Here is a 22,120-nt window from a genome sequence, read left to right as displayed (position 1 = left end):
AAAGCTGTTGTTCTGACAGTCTGAGGAGCAGAAACCCAGACTCCCCATTCAGCAGCAGGTGCTGCAAATAAACTCAGCCCATATGGTGGTGGACCTCAGAGGTGGACACAGTCCAGCACACCGGGTCACTGTGGGCCAAAGGGCTCAACAAGCATCAAAAACAAAACCCTCTTCTGGTTAAGGAGTCCTGTGTGGCCTGTTGTGTGTGTGTGTGTGTGTGTGTGTGTGCGTGTGTGTGTGTGTGTGTGAGGAAGTTTGGCAGCAGCAGCAGCAGATGAGAGGAATGAGGTCTCCAGGTCAGTGAGCTCAGGGCAGATTACACCAATATTATTCCAGCCGCTTAGCCAGCTAGGAGACCGCAGGCAGGACTGCCCTGAGCATGGCCAGCAGTCAGCCGGGTTGGAAGTGTAAACACACAGAGCGTCCTGTTAGCAATCACAACCTGAAACTGCCCAGCAGCACTCACCCATGACCAGACGGAGCGATGAAGTACAGGCAGCAGTGCACTCTGCTGTCCGGCATCAGCCGTCTGTTGACCCGTGACTCTGAGTTGAGGAAGTCTTCAAACTTATTGTCGATGTAGTCGGTCACCGGCTGCCAGCTTGAGAGGGGGATTAGAATTCAAGGTTAAATATCAGAGCAAAAAAAAAAAAAAAAAGATGGATGTCTAACATTCTGCTCTACAGTCTAGCATCTATAAACTTGCCAAACTTGTATGTATTTTATTGGAATCTCATGTGACAGACCAGCACAAAGCAGTCAAGGATTGTGAAGTAGAAGGAAAATTATACATGGTTTCCAAACTTTTGTACTGATTGTAATCTGAAGAATTTGGTGCGTATTTGTGTTCATCCTCCCTAAATGAATACTGTTTAGAAGCAGGTTTCACAGGGCGAGCAGCTTTCAACATAAACTTGCTTCCTCTGTCTTTTATAAACCACCAGCTCAATTTCATTTGGCTCAGATGGAAAGCCTGTCTGCCTGTAGAGCTCAACACTGGGCCATTCTGTTCTTTACTACCTGATTATAGTTATGGTGGGATATTTACTGTGACTATCATGCTGAGAGCTGAAGCTCCTTGACTGATTACAAAGTTTCTTTCCAAAATTTGCTAAATCCAATTTTCCAGAAAGTCTGACCAGCTTCTCTGCTGAAGAAAAGTTTTCCCCCATGATGATGCTGCCACCACCGCGTTTCACCATGGGGACATGGTATCAGTAATATGCAGTGTTTTCACCAGACACAGCACCAGTCATTTATTTGCCATGTCCTTCTACATGGCTACTGCTGAACTGCAGATGGCAGTTCTTCCTGCCAGTGGATTTTATTGATGGAAACATCAAAACACTCTTTTTCAGGTGTTTTTTAGTAAAAAATATTGAAAGTCACAAATAATTTTTCTTCCACTTCACATTTATATTCATCGTTGTGTTGTTTTATCACAGAACATTAAAATAAAATACACAAACGTTTGTGGCTAGAACCAGATAAAAAGGGGAAAATATTAAGCAAAATGAATACTTTTGCAGCCATCAACAGTATCATATGGATGAGCTCACCAGTTACTGTTGTCTACGGCGTCCCCAAAGCCAGGCGTGTCGACGATGGTCAGCAGAAGATGGACCCCTCCTTCCTTTATCAGAACCTGGGACTGCTCCACCTGTCATCAATGAGAACAAATGCAGAAAACGGGATTTGTGTTGGTTATAGTCTCATTTAGAAACAACACTTTGTTGAGGAAAACTTGGGGGAAAAAAAACAAACAGAGCAATCACAACATGGAAGTTCCCATAAAGCAATGGAAGAACCCTCAACATAACAAGTAAGAGCAGCACGGATCATGTTTGTTTGGTGAGGAAGAACCAAGAGAACAAAGATGCCTCTGAAGGCATCAATAAGGTTGGGGGGAGGGGTAGAGTGGGCTTTGATCAGCAGACCAGTGTGGGGTCGAGACACAACTCGTGATCAGCAGATCAACTTTGATTCAATCAGCAGATCTCAAGCCGACCTCGGCTTCCCTCATGCTGCTTTCAACAGGAAACCTCTGAGTGAGAGACGAGATGCAGCCAGTTGGTCAGAATTAGAATGTAATGTTTGTCATTGTACACATGTACAACGAGGTTAAAGCCAGCTCCACAACAGTGCAAACAATGTAAGAAATATATGCAATATACACATAAATATGGTGGTATTTACAGTGTTAAGTCAGTTAAATTTATATATACACATATACACAACAAATAATTAGCACATGTGAAAGTTCAGACTCAGACAGACTGTTCTTTGAGTCTGTTTGTTTTTGAGCAGATCCAGAAGACAAATTAGGTGAGATAGGTTGATGAAAATTAGTTTGGGTTCCCAAACAGAATTAAAATAATTATTTTTCATTACTTCAAAGCCAGAAGTTTATTACTATTCCTATTTGGTAAGCCCAAATGATGCAACAGCATTTTAAACTTCTGATTGGTTCATTCACAATGCTTGAGTTCACAAGCGGCTCACCAGTGGCTGCATTTTAGAGCTACACCTTAAAGTCACTGCTTGTCAGGAAGAGAACGATGCTCCTTCACTCCAACGTGGCTGATTCTATATGGTTTATTCATTATATTAGACAAAGTGCCAACTAAGTGTCATTATTTACAAAATAATGCAGAGTTGGCTCTTTAATGGACTTTCAATGCAACTTTGCATTAAAAGTGTCATTATTTACCGAATGACATTTCATGATAACAGTCAGACATTCATAAAGACTCGTTCATGTTCATAACAGGTGTTGCGTCATGTTTATGACAGTGACATGTCTGTATTATACACACTCCATCAAATAAAGTGTCACTGCTAATTTAAATTAAAAACAACAATTCATATTTAAAATTCCCACCAGGAAGGCTGAAAAACAGAAAACAAAAAACATAACTGCATTCATTTAAGAGTACTTAATTTAAAACAAACCATAAATTATTATGTTTCAAAGTAAAAGACTTATGGAGATGTTGACTGGTTGACCTTCGTGTAAGTGAGTAGGATTGTTGTGGAGACAGCTTGAAACAGACTTCCAGCTACTGCGCAACAGGGCTAACTCAATCCCCAGACACGCCCCATAAAAACAGTGAGCTCATGGGAAAAAGCTGGAGACCAGATCCGCCTTCCTGCTTAGGTGCATCAGGGGGAGAAGGACTGTCCCGGTGAGACAGGAGCACATTCTGCATGTGTTCTGAAGCAAAACAATCTACCAAGTCATCCTTTACTTCCTTCCTGTAAAAACATGTTCTGCACCTCCTGCACCCAGATAAGCTAGCCTCAGTTCTACTGATGTTATCTGCTGTCACTTTTATGACTGGGGGTTTTCAAAGAGTCCCACACTGGAAGCTAATATTAGCCTCATCATGTGGCTGAAACTAAACAGTTTATTCATAATATTACACAAAGATGAACACTTTACTTTTCAACCATATGTGATTTGATTCAACATTAAATTTCCAAAACTGAACCAAGGCATCCATTAGAAGTTGAACTTAGTTTAATGAAAACTCCACTAATTCATTCATGTATTCATCAAATACTTCTTTATGTTGCTTTACGTCTATTTGGATGATTTGGTCAGTTTCCCAGGATGTTGGGTGAGTAATGCAGTTATGTAACATGTGGTCCAAACACATGATTACCAGGTCATCAGAGCAGATTTTAAAGTAAAAGAAAAGCTATGGTGAAACTCAGTTTCCAATCATACTTCACTGTATTTTCCAAACCAGCCTGGCCAAGCAGCTACCTGGAGCCTCAAGCAGCTGCATTTTTCCAGTTGGGCTCCAAACATTGTTCCTTTCTCTATTCAAGGTAGGTATACTTCTTTATAAGGTTTTTCAGGGCAGAAAGTATCCAGGGCTCCTAGTCTCAGTACATATAAATTTAAAGAAGCCAGAAATTCTCCTATAGTCACTTCTATAAGCAACACTCTTCAATGCACATTCCTAGTGTTGAAAACTCAAAGTTTTCAGTTTGCAGAATCAGTAAGATGTTTAAAGATGAAGTCAGAGTAAGCACAAAGACTTCAGATTTTTTTTGTTTTTTTAAAGAAGAGTGTTTTCTACCACATCCGGTTCAATGGTTCAAAGAGAGACAGAGAGAGCAGATAACAGGAAGGCTGAACAGACCTTCAGCAAAGTTGCTCTCTCTTATCCTTTTTATTTTATCAGAGCAGAGACAAGGGAATCAATTCTCTGGGAAATACACACAGACTGATGGTTTTCTAGTGATAGCCATGCTAATGGCTAATATAAGATGCTAGGATAAGTAAAGCCCAGTTTGCAGTGATTGTTTTCACAAGGTCAGAAAAGAGATTTTTAATCATGCATCTGTTTTTTCTAATGTTCTAGTTTATAAAGGCACATCAAAATCAGCTAAAATTAGCATCAACAGCTAGGAGCTATAGAAAAAGCAGATCAACACAACTGGAGCTGAGGCAGAGTGAAAACACACAAGCGGTTCTAAGCTGAAAGGTGAGAAAAGGAAATGAAAATGTCCTCAGTTGTCCAAAAGCATCTCTGTGGTCCTGCAGGAGGTGGCAGCATGATGTGGCTTTCAGAGGGGCCTCCAACACCTGACATCAATACACACAGCTGGTCGTGAGCATGTGGTTTAGGTAATAACTCTTAGTGTACAGGTTCAGTCTGTTACGTACATATGAGTACAAATGACTCATGACATGTCAAAAATGTTCAGCTGTTCTCCACAGACAAATCAAACTGTCAAATCAAACAATTTCCCACAATGCCAAGGATCCAGTACAGTCGACTGGTACACACTGACTTAAGAACAGATTCCCAATGACTAACATCCCAACAGAATGTACTCTGACCTATGACACTGGAGGAATGCCAAAAACAAAAAAAATAAATAAATCAATTCACATAAGAATCCTGATTCTCATTACTTCGATTAAAAATGTTTAATTTAAAATGTCAAATTGATTTTAAAAAATAAAACAAATCCAATGTTTGTTGGCCTCCATTTTCTATCCATGCAGGACATTCTCTATCTACAGAGGAAATGAATACTGATCTGTTGTGATGAAGAATTATGTACATTTGTATGATTATTCACTAAATAACTACAAAGACTGCATACCTTTAGATTAAAGTATAAATCATTATGAATAATTGTTTTGACTCGAAAATTGTGAATGAAATTGCTGCCCTAAAAGTCAAAATCAAATTGCAAGATAGTAAAAGATTCCACCCCTATATGACACACCTGTACATGCTTGTCCTGAGCTAAATGAAACTAACTCTTCAGTGAACTAGTTCCTGAACTAGAACCCAGGACGTGTTTGTGCGTCAGTGGGACAAGAATGCACTCATTCCCCAGGCAGCTTGTTGGCTAATCACCAAGTCCCTGCCTCTTGCACTCAAATTAGCCAGGAACTACAAAGACACCCACCCAGGTTTTCTCACGTCCAGCTAACACCCAGACTTACTCAACTGGATTATATGACAAACTGCATTCCTAGCAGTGTCATCACATTCTGGCAGCCTTTGCCAATAAAGGAACCACAAATGTGTCCAAATCTTCAGTCTGTGGTTCCTGGAGAGCTGAAGAACAAGAGCTGTCTGTTCTCTGTTGTAATCATCTCAGTGATCTACCAGTAAGCTTCACTTAAAGCCCCCAATTACCCAAGGACTGAAGCAAGGGGTGAATCCTGAAGCATAAAGTCTATGGAAACGCACGCATGCACGCACGCACGCATCCTAAATCTCCTTTAAGAGTTCAGGGGTGTAAACAAATTGGAAGCAGCAGTGGGTTGAGGATAGACGGAGACCCTCAGTATGCTGCCAGGAATTAGCTGAGATTTAGAGTAAAGTAGAAGATCCGAATGAACAGAGCAGGGCGAGGTCCCCCCCTTCTTTACACCAACTGCTTCACTTGTTCTCCTTCAACAGGAAGCTGCAGTTCAAGCTACAGGTGTGGGCTGTTAGTGATCCCTCTCCATCTGCCACCGCAAGCAGAAGCAACGCCTAAAGATTCACTTGAAAATACAGAACTCAGACATCTAGAACCATCTACAGAAAACTGAAAGTCTTGCTTTCATAAGCGTTGTTGCTTCCTTTATTTGTCATAATCAGGACAACTTCAGCATTTTACTTTTAAATATATACCAGAGGAAGTGGGAGAAATTGAATTAAAATCTCTGAAGGGCTCTTTCTCCCATCAATCAAACAGAAACAGTGAGTGAAAAATTGAACAAATCACGTGGTGGATGATACAGCAGTTTTCTGGGTTCATTCTGTTTTCTTCTGAAGCTTTAACTTGTCAAGTTAAACTCACTAATGAAGATTTCTGTCATACTTTGTGTGTGTAGCAAATACAGGAAGAGGATGTTGCTTTCATCACTGTTTTGAAGATGATGTTTGAAGGAAGTCATGAGAAATATAAAAGTATGAAGGATCTTTGTCACTTTGAGAAATGAGGCCAATAAATAGGATTTAATCCAGGCCTACATGGGGCCTAACACAAAGCTCCTGGCTCAGGGAAGTAGAATATACTTCAGTAGAATATGCTTGTCATAGCAGGAGCTCATTTGGTTTGAGGCCCAACACACACTGACATGGAGCAGATCTACCATCACTGCAGCAGTGGGTCTAATTGGCTCAATTACAAAACATCTGCAGAGAAACATCAACCAAAACCAGCTATTACATCCAGCATTCATTTATCCTGTAGAAGATAACCTGGCAACGTTATATCACTATCAGATAAAGTTATTCATAAAATCCCTGGTCCACAGCACATAAAAAATGAAAACAAGCTATTGTTTCAGAATATATCCTGCATCCACCATGTTCTGAGTGGCCAAACTAGTTCTTCTCTGTGATGAACTAGTATGAGTTCATTATAAACACACATTGCTGCAAAGCCGTTATTTTTAGCAGTTAATCTTTAAACTGCTTGACGTCAGAAAAAGTTGTTCTTTCTCTATTAAAACTGAAATAATCACCAACTAAAATCTGGTGCAACAGGAAGGGTGGCAGTAAGTATTAAATCAGACTAAACATCTTGATTTTAACCTTCCAGCTTCTAGATTTTTCTTACCAGGTCATAAAACATTCATTATACACAGATTATCTATCTACTGCTGTCATGATATAGTGACAGTTTGACAAAGGTAAAAAAAAATTTTTTTTTTTCTTTTTTAAGAAAAGTTACATACTGTAGCTTTAACCAGATGCACACCTGTGCATGCATTTCAAAGCAACAAATGAAACATACTGAGACATCATTTAAAAATCATTATGCAGCCAAGATATCAGGAGGAGAACTGAATTCCTCCACAAGTACAGTTCATCTACGGTTCTAAATCTAAGAATCCTTAAGTTGAAAGCCTCATATAACCTTCCTGTTAAACTACATTCACAGATTGAAAATAAAACTATCACACAAACCTCAAGTTCATCTGTAAGTTCAGTCAAGCTGCAGTGAAATGCAGCACAGCCCTGTGGTGTTTGTGTTGTGTCTCATTCATTGCAGTAGTGCCATTATTGAAGCCACTGATTGGCTCTGCTCTGCATAGTCTGCATTTAGGTTGATGGCAGGCAATGGAGCGTATGCTGCCCCTAGAACTTCATGTGGTGTCCTGCAGTCAAATAAAAGTGGTTCTATTTAAGCTCTTTACATGAAAAAAATTCTCAACTACACCGAGATACAAATAGGTTTATTTTGGAGACTTGCCTTGGAGTCTAATGACACTAGAATGAAATGCTTTGGCCATAACAACCATTGTTACATCTGAAGAAAAAAGGGTATCTTTGCAGCCTGAGAACACTCCAACTGAGAAGTACGGGGTGGCAGTATCATGTTGTAGGTATGCTTAGCTGCATGAGGGACTGCTGCTGTGTACAAAAAAGCTGGAGTCCGGTTGGAAAAATCATCTCAAGGCATCACCAAGGAAGTTAAAGCGTGGACCCAAGTGGGTCGTCCAAATGGACACCGTCCACAGCATCGCACCAGATCACTTAGTGAGGGGCTTATGCACAGTAAAGTCCATGTTTTAGAATGAATGTCACAAAGTCCTGATCTCTGGATTATGGGAAATGTGTGAGAAGGAGTGAGGGCTGCTAACCTGTTCTGACAGGAGGAATGGGACAAAATTCCAGCAAACTATTGGGAGAAGTTTGTAGAAGGAAACCAGTAAACGTGACCCAAGTCAAACAGTTTGAAGGGAAGTCTATCAAAAACCAAGCTTTTGACATCACCTTTCCTGTTTTTCTGACATCGCAATCCTTAAAGTCACTTTTCAAAGAGCTTGTAGCTAAATATGTATATTGTATGTTAAGTGGTAAAAAAAATAAAAAATGGAAAGCATTTAGTAATTCTAACTGATCTGAAAAGGAAATGTTTAATCGCAAGTAATGTCAAACAGAAACTACCCTTTATTAAAAGTTTATATGAATATTAACTGCATTTTTATATTTGTGTAAGATTCCATGATAATGTAAAACCATGTCAGCCATGTTAGTTAATTTATATTATTCTCATCTGAATCCGTCAAAAACGGATTTTCATCCGAGAAAAACGTTTTTTACCATCAGATTACTATCTGATGGTAAAAAAATAAAAATCAAGACCAACAGTTAGCTTCTAACTGTTGCAAAAAACATTTTATTCATTTTCCAATAAACATGTTGGTTTGGCTATAGATTTATTTCATATCGCAATGAAAAGATACACTTATACTTTGCAGCTCAAACAACAACACATCTGGGTGCGTTTAGTTCCAAAGTTTTGACTTCAATCATGGTCACAAATGAGATTAAGTGGTTGCGGTCCTGGAACCTAACAATAATTATGCAGAGATTACACAAACCGTCTCCTCGTTCTTTATAGCAGCAGCTATCCTTTAATAATGCAGTCAGTTTGTAGAACTTCATGTTCAGAAATAATATTCAGACTTTTGATGGGAAAGCTTCGATGGGAAATCAAAATCAGTAACGTTTGATGCAGAAGAAAGCCTGACTCAATATAATACAGACAGATTATAACCTGGAATACATGCAAATATTTCCAGTCTGTATCAGCCTCACCTTATTAATTACTATGTTGCCCAGTCGGCTGCAGGACATTAGAGAAACATAATGAAAATGTTATAGGAAAATATTGCCTCAATCTTGTCTGTTGCAATAGATAGGTGCCTTGCTGTTACCATAGCACCCAGGTTGGATACTGATACACTCTAGTGTCAGAGTAAAGCAAACCTCATTAAGCTTTAGCTTCATACAATAAAACTGAAATGTTTCATTATCATGACAATATAAATCCAGAGAGACAGAGAGAATGACAAAACTGCAGTAGGTGAGACAGAGACAAGTGGACAGCAGCCCTCCATGAGTGTCTCTACCTGGACAGTCTTTTTAATCCTGTGGGAAGGACCGGGATACTCTGGGGAGTATAGGTCGGTGAGAAAGAGCGAGTTGATCAGTGTGGACTTCCCCAGGCCAGATTCTCCTGCAAGACAAAGAACAGGGACAGAGTGACTGGTTTGGTTGGGAGAGAGCAGAAGAATGCTCCACTGGGTTTCTAATCGCCTTCTTCAGGCCAAACTGACACAATCTGCAGATGTTTATCATCTCCATTTCTGCTGCAGTCTTCTGCAGCCAGACATTCTTCACATGTTTCAGATTCACACAGGAAATGACCCCTCTGCACCCCCCCACATCTCCTTCTTCTTAAATAAGCAACTGATAACATTAGGCAAGGAAAAGACAGACAGGATGGAAGGGCTGTCTGTGAGTAAATTATTTTCCTGTTCGCATTTCAGCAATCTAGCCGGAGAATCTCAGGGAGAGGGAGGAGTCAGCCGCATAGAGACGATCCCACAATCTGTTAGCTGTCCTGAAGTATGTTAGGGGACAGAGTATGATCAGATGCATAATATTTTGAAGCAGCTGCAGTGGAGATAAACATAGTGACACATAAAACCTGGAGAGCATGGCGGTGGTAAGCCAATCGCCTCAGCAGGGCGTCCCGGGTGGAGCGCAGGGCGAGCTGCTGAACAAAAGCTCTACTGTGAGCAGAGGAGCAGCCAGAAAGCAGCCTGGCCTGGGAGCCAACAGGCTGCTGCTGACCTTTACAAGTGGTCAGTCTGCGGCCAACAGGGGCCACAGCTGCCAGCAGCTCAGCCCATCAACACCCCATGAACAGTGAAAATAAATGGGAAGATGAGGAAAAAAACAAAAACAAAAACAAAGGAATCTTTCTCTAACCAGCCCAGAGTTAGAAATACTTTCAAGAAAGGGCAGTCACATTTATCTTCCAGCAGAGTGGCTCAGAAATGACAACTGGCTGCTGATCAAACAGTCAAAATGACTAAANAAAATGACTTCACACACTGTGGACTGATAAAGGACCAAAGAGACATTTTGTGTTGGAGAAAAATGAATTAAATGTCACATCTGAGACAGATATGAGGAGGTTTACTGAGCTCCTACTAGGAGCTCAGGAAAACTAACCTGGGTGTCAGTGAGGTGAAGTATGGGGCCACACAGAAAGACATGGAAGGCGAAAGGTGATTTGTGAAGGCAGACAGATATCTGGTCGTCTGGATTTTTTTGTTTTTTGTCATGATAACTAAGTTTGTTGAGCAATTAATTGTTTCAAAAATTATTGCGATAAACAACAATATTGTTGAAGACCGTTTTAAGTTGATGTAATGGTAATGACATATGCAATAATGTCATGACAGCACATCCTGCTAAAAATAAAAACACTTTATTTTCAAAAGAAATCTTAACACTAGAACTGGTAAACAAATTTAACAAAACAACCAAAAACAAAAATGAAATGGACTCTCAGTCTCCGTTAACAAAAGATGCACTTGAATAAAAACTGAACACAACATAAAAACAAAGTGGAAACAACATTTCAACCAACAGAGTACAGATTATGAAGTCTGCATACCATATTGTCCTTCAATAATCATTAGATTTAGATAGAGAAGATGGGCATATATGACTACCTGATGCAATAGTTCACTCCTCCCTTACACTAAGGAAATGAGGAAGGGAGAAGTCAGGAAAGCCAGAGTAAAGGCTGTTTTCATCCAGTGTCATCAGTAGAAAGAGAAAAAGGCAGGAAGAAATGATAGAGATAAATTAAAATGAGGTTGATAATTTTCAGTTATGCGATTTATTTTAAGTTTATTGTTTATCGCGACATTTTTTACATCACCTCACCATTTTACCTGCAATGGAAACAACAGCCATTGGTCTGATCTGAACCAATCAGAGTCTAGAAACTATGCTAACTCTGCTAACTGCCAAAAAAGGTATTCTGATCATCCATACGATGACAGCGTATTTGGGCTACTGAATGTAGAAAAAAAAAAAAAAAAAAAGAGATCAAAATTAATTTAATATTTTTACAAGAAAGAGATTTAATATTCTCTGATGGTGAAAAGTTATAAAATTTAAAGAGAAAAAAAGGATCATTTTCCATGATTAGAGGCATGAATCCACAACTGAGACATTCACTGATATTATAAAGTCTGACTTTTGCATCAAAAATGCCAGATGACTTCCAACACTGAGGTGGTAAATTTATGAAATGTTAACGACTTCTTCTGGTAGGGTCAGTTTAATATGGATATGTTTTGTTAAAAATTATAAACCCTAAATGAAAAGATCATTTAGGGTTTGATATTAATATCTGTTTGTTGATCTGAAATATTTAAGAAAGAAAAAATAATAAAACAGAAAAACTGCTTAAGAAGCAGATCAATTTTTACAGCCCTCCATGCGACCAGTTGACCCCCGTCAGTTCATTGCTTGCAATTTTTATATGAAGAACATTTTTGATTTTCTCCCATCACTCTGTGTCCTGCAGGAGGAGGAGCCATCTCAGAGAGCTGCCTGCAAACTGAGGCTCACTTCGCAGCCAGCTTGCCTCCTTTAAAGGAAATTTCCAGCAGCTGTGTAAACCATGTGGGTTTATCCCAAAGCCCTGTTTGCTATTCAGCAGGATGGTGGAGGGAAAGTAGGAAAATCCTGCCTCATGAGGGAGGGACTGCACTGATTCACTCCTCTTCTGTAACATACAGGTGATGTAAAGATGCTCCAGTGGTAAATGGAAGGGAAACTTTGAGTGTTTAACACAGTAAGCTGTGACCTTTTCCCCACTGCATTTACAAATGCCACTTTCCATTCAAAATATGCAAGAAAAACTCTGAAGTGGTAGAAATCAGTAACAGCAAAGGCATCAATTTGTGTCATTTAAGTGATGCAGTAACAAAACTGTCAACTAGGAAACAAATGCACTCCAGGCTCCAGCTGCAGTGGCCAACATCTAGGTCAGACTCTGTCAACATGGAAATCACTGCCAAATATTGACTTTGACTAACAAATGGCTCTGTCCCACTTACATTTGTTGGCTCAGCCAAAGCTCAGCACTGAGAGAGTAAATATGTTGGAACCCTTACAGCTTGGAACAGTGATTCTATTAGCAGCAGTGGATTTAAGCACACCTGCAGAACTTTATCATTCCCTCCAGGATGTCACGAGGTGTTTTTGTGATTGCTGCAGCCTAAAAGTGCAGATTTTGCTGCACCTCTGAAAAATGTGTAGTCAAAGTCGTGATTTCACTGCGACCGCAACATGTTTCCAATGGGAATGTTTTCAGGAGTGACATCTCTATTTGTGAGGCTGTGATAGGGCTGTCATGCACTCACAGCCCTACGGCTAGCTAAAAATATGTAATACAAAGCTTTTACCATCACTTTTATCGTTATCACAATATTACCAGAAAATATCATGGACTAAATAAGTCAATTTAGCCAAGCCCTAATTCAAGGTTGTGATCAGAAATCCAGCCTATACAAAGGGGAATAGACCCTGAACATGGAACAATAAAGAAAACTCAGAAACTCTGAATGAAAATCATACATATCCATGTTCAAGATGAGGACTCCATGATCGTGTCCTAGCAGCTTCATGGTCCTGTGTTAAACAGCTGCTAATATTATTAAACTCTAAGGTTCCTAGTTTTGCAGCCGCCTGGAGAACATTTCTCAGAAAGAAAACTGAACTTTGTCCCTTTCACAGTAGTATTTTCCCCAAACTGAAAGAACCAAACAGAATTTTTAAATGTATAAAAAAAAATTACTTGAAACAAGAAGTGAGTTTTTGCCACAATTTATGGTTTCTGGAATATTTTCCTCAGAATTTCACAACATCTCATAAAGCCCACACCCATCAGGTCCCAGCAGAGCTGATGTTCAGGAACAGTTCCTTCAATGGTGAACACACACATCCTTCATATATTCTGACAGGTATGTGACTTTTCTAATAACTCTGCTGTTCATATTACATGCTGCTCATAAAACAACAACATGTGTCATGAGAGAACAGCAGGGGAAACTCCAGAGCTACATACACAAACAGAGGGATGAGTTCCATTAAGACCAGATTCTTAACCCTGAGGCAACAGGCTACTGGAAGTCCTGGGTCTTTAACACAGGATGTGACATCGTGTGGCCATTCGGGGCCGTTTCCTATTCAGGTAGCAGCACATAACAGGAGAGAAAGGAAAGGCCAGACAGGAGGACCTCCTGTTGAATAAGCTGACCAGACGTTGACTTTCAGAGCATGAATGGAATGACAGGAAGTCTCCTCCCTCCACATAATTTAAATGAGACGGATAATCACATACACAAAACACACACACACGCACATAAACTCATGTCTTTCTATATTCACAAGGACTTTGCATTGACTTTGTATCATTTCTACAGCCTAAGCCTGACTCTTACCCTAAACCCCAACCATTACCAGTACATGCCTAACCCTAAGTCTGTCCTAAACTCAGTTCAAACTCAGTTCTAACCTAACCTCTAATCCAGGGGTGGGCAATTCCAGGCCTCGAGGGCCGGTCTCCTGTAACTTTTAGATGCATCTCTACTTCAACACACCTGAACCTCACCGCACATCACTGCATGAGATGTGTACAATAAGCCCAGTATTTAGGCTTCCTCACTACCAAATAGGCCACAGTCAGCTGTTAGCTACACTATAACAAAGTAGAGGTGGGTGAGTGGAAGCAACAGCCACTCAGCCATCAACTGGTCGGCCATGTAAAACCAGAGAGTGGGTCAGTGGATGCTGAGGCACATGGAGCACACAGGCCAGCTGCTACTGTCCCTCCAACCTCCATGCAGTCTTCAGATTAGCTCAAGAATAGTTAATAGAGACCTTTTTGGAATGACTTTCATCCAGTTTTTGGTAGAAAGAGAAAAAAGAAACAACAAATCATGCCAATGAAAATTATTGAGTTTGAATACAATTAATTGATTTATTGATTATTGTGACAGGCCAAAAGGGCGTGGTTTAAATTCACCGGACAAGCATCATGCGTTATTGTCCATTTATCATTGCTGAGGCGAACTGCTCAATATGTCATGATACTGTCATAGGTCTTATGGCCCAGCTCTACTCTGTGGGGAACAAACAGCTGCAAAGGTTGTTATCTGAGCCACAGGCTGACTTTCTGTTTGCAGCTGTTCGTGTTGCAAATCACATAGAATCATATGTCACAATAAACACAAATCATTCTGTGATATTATTTTGGTCATATGCAGAAACATGTAGACAACCAAACACAAATGAATATAGATGTACTCACCCACAACCATCAGAGTGAACTCAAAGCCTCTCTTCACTGATTTCCTGTAAACTTGGTTGGGTAGATTAGCAAAACCCACATAGCCCTCTAGGTTCTTCTGTTGCTGTAGATTGAATTTACACACACACATTTAAATTTTTTTCCAAAGCCAAAAACTACAGTTGACAAAATGATCAGACATTCAAAAATCTCAAGGAGCGTTTCATACAGATGACACTTAATTTTGTCATCTGTATAATTGTTAAATAATTAGTAAAGACCTGGGGCCTCATGCATAAAAGAATGTGCAGTTTTCACACAAAAACATGGAGTACGGAAAAATTTAGAAGAGTGCGGCGCACAAAAAAAATGGGATGCATAAAGCCGTGCGCACGCATGTGGCCGCGCACCTTTCCTTTATAAATCCTAATTTGCAGGAAATAGAGCGCAGCTGCTGGTCTGCAATGTCGCCACCCATAAATACATATGTAAATTAGTATAAATACCCAGAAGTCTGCCACTAGTGAAGCAGTAACCATGGCGACGTCCTTGTTTGTAGTAGTATGAATATCTATAATAATTATTATATATTTTATTTAAAAGGTGTTTTCAGGACATAAGGTCACCTTACAAAAATAAAAATAAATTTTAAAGAAAAAAATAAAATCCAAATTAAATACATAAATAAATAAATTGTGAAAATGCCCGTTTGAACAGTAGCACGTTCAGCCGGGATTTAAAGACAGACCGGGTCAAAGAGTCCTTTCAGTGGGGAATGCAGACGTTTATTCTAAATAGTAGAATCAGGTGCATAAGTTGTACATTTGCAGAATAAAGATGCTTTCTGTCCAGAAAGGCGCATTCACCAAGCTGGCGGCTCAATGACTGCAGTTGGACCGGTACCGGTACAGCACGGCTCCTTCTTTAAGTTTTGCTCAGAGCTCCAAGATGATCAGTCTGGATTAATCCAAGCACTAATAAACCATCATCAACAGAAGATAAACATGATCTCTGAACACACGCTCCCTCTGAATCCTTCCATTGGCGATGTTCTCCATCAGAGCCAAAACGCTCCACAATGCGGCACATTTTTGCGCAGCTACGTGCATACGGGATTGTCTACACACCTTAATCACCTTAAAAAATAATCAAACTTGTTTGGAGTTAATCTGCTGATCCAACCCTGTTTTTTGTTTTTGTTTTTTTAAATTGAGAATGAAATTACCCCATAGATGCATTTCATGCGCTTCAGCGCACAGACCAACGATTTACATCTTTATGAAACAAAAACTGAGGAAAAGTATTATTTACATTCGAGTGAGGTTTTCACATCCTTTTATTTTCTTTATTTTGTGTATGTGTTACTTTATTGTCTGGGGGATAAATGCGGTTCAGTTTCATTGTTTACTTTTAAGCAATAAAAAAATTAAATCATGAAAAACCCATCGGGTTTGATGCTTCTTGGTCTAAAAAACACTGAATGTAGTCAGGTTTCAGTGTATTTAGGTGAGTTTTGACGCTTTGTAGTTTGATATTGTTCACAGAAAAAGTTTGCATGGCTGCCGCACATTTTCACGGCAGCGAAAAAGTGTGAGTATATTTACGCACACTTTGACGCAAAGTTAATTTTTATACATGCCGACTTGTGTGTAGAATATGGCGCCGCACATTTTTTGTGCACATACACGTTTTATGCATGAGGTCCCTGCTCTTACACCAACACAAAGCTGAAGATGATGGCAAACTGGGGAAAAAAATGATGCTCTTTAATAAATTTGTCACCATCAGAAATGTGGTCTCTATGGTTCTGTTTGTTCTCTAACAAAGTCTGAGGTCAGAAACAGAACAGCCAACTGGATAATTAAATTGTATCCAGTTAGACTCTATTTACGTATTGGGAGTTGATTGCACTGGACTTTTAACAATGGGTAAAGGTGGATAAATACAAAAATACAAATGCATGCCACACTTTTCAATGTTTCTTTACCAAAAGACAACAAAACACTAAAACCATGTATTCTATTCCATCCACCATAACATTTGAAAACTTTTACAAAGTAGTTTTGGGGCAGGTGATCTTTGATCTCACTGAAACAAGAGTGATGTACTTACAGCTGGTTGGAGAGCAGACAGATGGAGAGCAAGGCAGCAGTGAAGGTGGCAGATCCAGGACGCATAAAAACAAGAACAATGGAAAGAATTAGGACAACAAATCGTCTTTTATCCTTACTCTCTGTGAGCACTTATAAATATTTCTACAGAATTTGATGCATGTAGCAATAATGTTTTTATTTCTTTGTTTTTTTTTTTTCTTTTTTACACACTAGTTAAATTGACACAAAGTTATGACAGTATGAGACATAAAGCTCCTCCACTTCCTCCCTGTGCTCCTACTGAGCATTCCTTTGACTTGTTAGAGCAGAGACTGATGAGCAAGACGCTGTGGAATATTGTAGATTAATTTCTAAATGCAACAAGACTTCATACTGTATATGCAAATATGGCACTGTATTTAGAACTATTCTATGAATGTAGCTCTAAGACAAAACATAAAATGTTTTGTTCTGGTATCACAGCTATAAAAAGGATGTCATACATTCACACTGAATTAAATGAAGCACTTTGGTTTCTGCTTTCCGGTGTTTTTGCATGACTGCAACACTTTTAACTCATTTCTAAATTGAAACTCAACCACTTTTAGAACAGCCTTTCTACCTGACAGCTTCAGAGTGCTTACTGTGGCCCTCTCCACACTGCTTCCTGTTCGTTACTCATAGTTTAAACTGAAACTGCATGCAAATACCGCAGAGAGAAGCACATTTCTACAAAAAATAAGAATGAAGACACAGCATGTTCTCCTGTACCTAATATGACTGAAAAGTTCAGTTTACATTCACAAAGGGTTTGATGAGAAGCCTCCATGTCTGCAGCGCAGCAAGCTGCTGTCTGTAACCATCTGTTACAGTTTGGCGAGTTTGGTGAATGTCATCCAAGTGAGTGTGTGAGCTGACTTGTTTGTTTCAGCAAAGCTGCACAGCATCAGCAGCTCCCACTGACATGTTAACCAGAGGAACACATGGGACGTGCTCCTGAGCTAAGATTTTACCACAAAAATTAAATCAGCGCAGGAAGGCGTTGAGGCCGTACCAGAAAGCAAGGTGCACTCTGCTGAAGAAGCGGAAACTATGTGGGAGGGCAGTCCCGGAAGCCTGAGTCTGAGTCTGCCTGGGTTCAGCTCCAGAGAGCAGAGGGCTGCAGCAAAGAGGAGAGAGATTCTCTCACACACACCAACCAGCTTCCCACGGCCCTGACACAGCTCCAGCATTCCACACATCTCTGGAGGTTCATCCAAACCTCTCAGCCCATCCAACACACTCTGCTCCAAAGAACCACCCAGAATTCCTCAACCGCATTTTCATCCTAACATGGGAATAAAAACAGGAGATTCTCCAGGAAATGTATTTGATGAATCTCCTACAGCAAACTTCGGATATCCTGAGCCTGTCCTGGGGCAGGAAATATCCCCACAGATAGGCCTGGACAATAAATCTATAAAAATATATATCGCAATAACATTTAATATATTGAATATTGACTGCACAGCCTTATGGGGGTTGTAGGCAAAGATCAACCTCTCACTCCCAGCTAAGAAAGGTTAGTGGCATCAACTAACTCGCGCACTCTTTGGTTACCTAGCAACAACCTGTTGAGTAACTTGCACAGCAGCAGTTTCAGGTTTTACCTCAGAATTGCTTCAAAATATATTTTAAAAAATGGTGTGGAGAGAAAACTGTGGATAAACAGGAAAGGTCAGGCCACCAGTTTGTCTGCATTTCAGATATTTAAAATAATCAGTCGCGCTGAGCTTTTCACATGTTGATTTTCTGAGCCGAAAATGATTGTTTTTGGCTCAGATGCATCCTTTGCTATGCATGATCAACATTGATCATTAGCTCAATATTACATTGAGCTAATGGTCAATGTAATTGGATTCTAGGTCTAGAATGCTGTTTCTGCATCCTAAATAAAATATTTATTTTCTTATTACATGAGGAATTAAATTATTTGTTTATTTGCATTTTTATGTATAATGTTATATGAAATAAGCCAGTTAAAAGGGATAGCCAAATTTTTATCCAAGTTAATCAATTAACCATCAAACTAACCAATAGAATCACTGATTACTAAAATAATTGTAAGTCACAGCCCTAAAGAAATCCAAACATGACCAGAAATGAAGAGAACATGATCCACACCCCAGCCGGTGTTTGGAGCTATAATTAGGTAAAGTGCTGTACCTTGCAGAGATCCGCAGACCTGTAAAACATGTCACTCGTGTTTGCATACCAAAACCATTTCTCTCATTATTCTGGCATGATTCATCGAAAAGCTCCAACACTCCCAGTGTTGTTGTGTCTCAACTGCTGGGTGTTGCAGAATGAACCAGGGTGAGCATCGCGTAGCTGTTGTCAGCCACAGATCATCATGCCGAGCTGGATGAGTCTGATCAAACATGTGACCATCCAGACTCTTTTCTACATTGCTATGGCCAAGAAACTTAGGGATTATCTGTATAAAACATTTGTATGGATTCTTTGTTTTAATAGAAAAAACTGGAGCTAAACACTGGACTGAATTCCAATTTAACAAGATTAAAAATCTAACAAATGTAAACAAGACTCTGATCTGCTAAGCCTGCATCATATCTGCTGGGTGGAGGAAATCTAATGTAGATGTGAACCATCCTGTTACTGCATGTAAAGACAGAAGAAATTATCTCTGATGCACAGAGACATTATTACACTCCAACAACCAGAGCATAGCGGACCCGAACTAGCTCAGTGGACCCGGCTCAGCGGACCCGACCCGGCTCAGCCACCACCTCCTTTTGGCATTAGCCCGCCGTGTCACCTGATACTCCGTGTGTAGCTGGCAGGAGGCCTGACCTATTCATCTGTACTATCAGTCCACACACACACAGACACAACACACACACAGCATGCTGCTTGGATCCAGCTCTGTTTTCCATGATATAACTGGGTATTTATTCTCCTCCATACTGTGGCTCAGAATTGCTCCTTCTTTTTACTCCTAACAGCATTTTAACTGAATCATTTGATGAATCAATGCCATTGTCTTTAAACAAAAACAGAAACCTTTGTTGCTGTCATTTGAGTAATGCACCTGACCTGACATCACAGAGACTTGCCCCAGTGCAGCAGACTGACCTGTTTCCCCACATGGTTTCACACCACACACTCGGTTCTACCTGACAAATTCTACGCTTCACTACCTATAACCAGCAGGGCGGCTGCACTTGTTAAATGAATGTCTGGTGCTTCTCTAGTAATACACATCTGCAAACAAAAAATGTCATGGTTTCTTGCTTCATGGTGGCGGAGTTAGCATGTTTAGCAATGTGTAGCTGCTTCACAAAGAAGACATGGATAGTAATAGGTACATGGGATATTATGCAGAACAGGAAGGAAGCCATCTGATGGACGATGCTTGGTCAACACGGTCGCTTACAAGCAACAATTTTAATACCACAGCAGTAGGAACGTAAGAGACAAAAGTTACTAATTGACAAATAATTATAATCAAATGTTTTTTGGGTTTTTTTGCTCAAAGCAAAACCAACATTCTTGAGGGACTCCTGAACACCACAGTGTAAGTGTTCCTAGTCACTGAATTTTAACTGAACAGAAACCAATGCAATCCATCCAATAGACACCGTCTATCAGGCTGGTCAACAACACCTGTTCCATCAAGTATGCAGTTTTCTCAACACCTACATGGCAGAATTGTGTTCATCTGGTTAGGAACACGAAACAATTTCCATCCAACTGTCATGTGAATTTTGAGCAGAGTTATAAAATTTTACAAAAAAGAAAAAAAAAAAAAGCTAATTAGTTACGTTTCCTGGCTTGCAGTGAATCAACCTGGCAACACAAAGTGTAACTACACTGATGACACTACGCATGGCTGTAACAAATAAGTAAATGTTTGCAAAGTCAGAACTTATTCACCATAGAAGTCTTATCCAGGTAAAACTGAATATATATATTTCAGGTCATGAACAGACCTAGTTAAGGTTCTAACTTTAACCTAATTGAGATGTTGACCTTAGCAGGCATATCATACTTGAGAACCCTTCAAAGCTGTTGAATTAAAACTATTCTGCAGAAAAGAATAGACCAAAATTACCCCAGAGTTATATAAAAAAAAACAATTTCCAATTCAAAAACACTTGATAGAAAGATTGACTTGTACAAGCTTCACACTTTCACAACAGCAAGCAAGAACAGACAAACCACTTGAAATCTGAAATTTCTAAATATTTAAGTTACCTTCACCTGCTAATAAAAAAATGTTTGATGAACTAAAACAACACAAAAAGCAAAACCTGTAAGGGAGAAAATACTTTATAACAGAATGATATTTAAGTCTTTAATGGCTGGGCTTAGCCCCCTGTGTTTAAGGATCCTAGCACAGCCTCTGGATCAAAGCATTAGACACGGATACCGCTGAGAACAACGCTGCTTCCGCACATTGCTAAACTTACTCCAGTCTGTGGATCCTGACAGCTCTTCTCAATTATTAAGTCGAGTTTGACTTTATTTCCAACAAATGGCCATTGTTACAATAAACCAAGACGGAAAATAATACTTCTGAATGGACGGTTCGTGTGAACTCCGATTACTTAAGGTCTAAAAAGCAGTGACGGAACTGTTTCTAACACGAAGAGAGAGCAGCAGGAAACTGTAGTTGCTTCTGACATGTTGCCAAACAGCGATACATGCCAATAATTTCTACATGTCTCACTAGCATGTCTGTTTAGCAGCATTAAGCTGAAGTAACGACAACTAACGTATTCTCCAGCATTTTGTTCAACGAAGTTAGGAAACAGCTCGCTAAGGCGCCAGACACTTCCAAAAAGTCAGTCCTAAACAAAGCTCCAGGGCAAAAAACAGCTTTCCAAAGCTGAGAAAACTCACCCATTATGCCGCCGTTCCCCTCTGCTTCACCAGCCAGGACTTCTGAGCTTGACATTCCCTCTGGAAGAAAAAAAAACTCCTAACAACTCACTGAACCAGTATGAGTGGCACGCTCGTACTACGCCAATTGCTGTACATAAAGGACGTGATTCACACGAGACAGTCAAAGCAAAAATGCGTACGCGCTCAAGAAAGTAACAGCGGCAAGATATCGCGAGATTTTTATGGACCCAGATATCACTTTAAGAAACCCCACAACTAATATTAGTTCAATAGGGTGATAAACATAGCTAAACTAAGGCACTGGGAAACTGGTAAAGTTTGCACAAATGTTTTCATAAGATTCTGGCTAATCTGGAGAAAAAAAATAAATAAATCTATTCATCATCGCCATCTAGTGGCCTTTTCCATTACATACAAGAAACACTATTTTCTCATGTTTCATGAAGGAAACTGGTACAAACTTTACCTGCTCTTGGGAA

General features: G+C 39.8%; 1 protein-coding gene across 3 annotated transcripts in view; it reads right to left on the bottom strand.

Moving 5' to 3' along the window:
* Positions 1-21,845, bottom strand: part of LOC106960869 (septin-7-like) — a 35,080-nt gene extending 13,235 nt beyond the window's left edge. For 2 of the 3 annotated variants that reach the window (XM_015054229.1, XM_015054230.1), the window contains exons 1-6: positions 21,639-21,843; positions 21,549-21,550; positions 14,662-14,764; positions 9,389-9,495; positions 1,560-1,660; positions 467-601 (exon numbers count right to left, since the gene is read on the bottom strand). In XM_015054229.1, coding sequence (XP_014909715.1) covers positions 467-601; positions 1,560-1,660; positions 9,389-9,495; positions 14,662-14,764; positions 21,549-21,550; positions 21,639-21,693 — 503 coding nt within the window. In that variant the 5' untranslated portion in view covers positions 21,694-21,843. Of the gene's footprint in view, positions 1-466; positions 602-1,559; positions 1,661-9,388; positions 9,496-14,661; positions 14,765-21,548; positions 21,551-21,638 lie in introns of all 3 variants that reach the window. The other variant, XM_015054231.1, reaches the window with a different exon arrangement.
* Between the last annotated feature and the right edge of the window lie 275 nt (positions 21,846-22,120).

Source organism: Poecilia latipinna, unplaced genomic scaffold (genome assembly GCF_001443285.1).
Source record: "Poecilia latipinna isolate Pla-1442-1.1 unplaced genomic scaffold, P_latipinna-1.0 Scaffold1240, whole genome shotgun sequence".
NCBI classification, from domain to species: Eukaryota; Metazoa; Chordata; class Actinopteri; order Cyprinodontiformes; family Poeciliidae; genus Poecilia; species Poecilia latipinna.
Note: the sequence above shows the minus strand (reverse complement) of the source record. Positions and strands in the feature narration are given on the sequence as shown.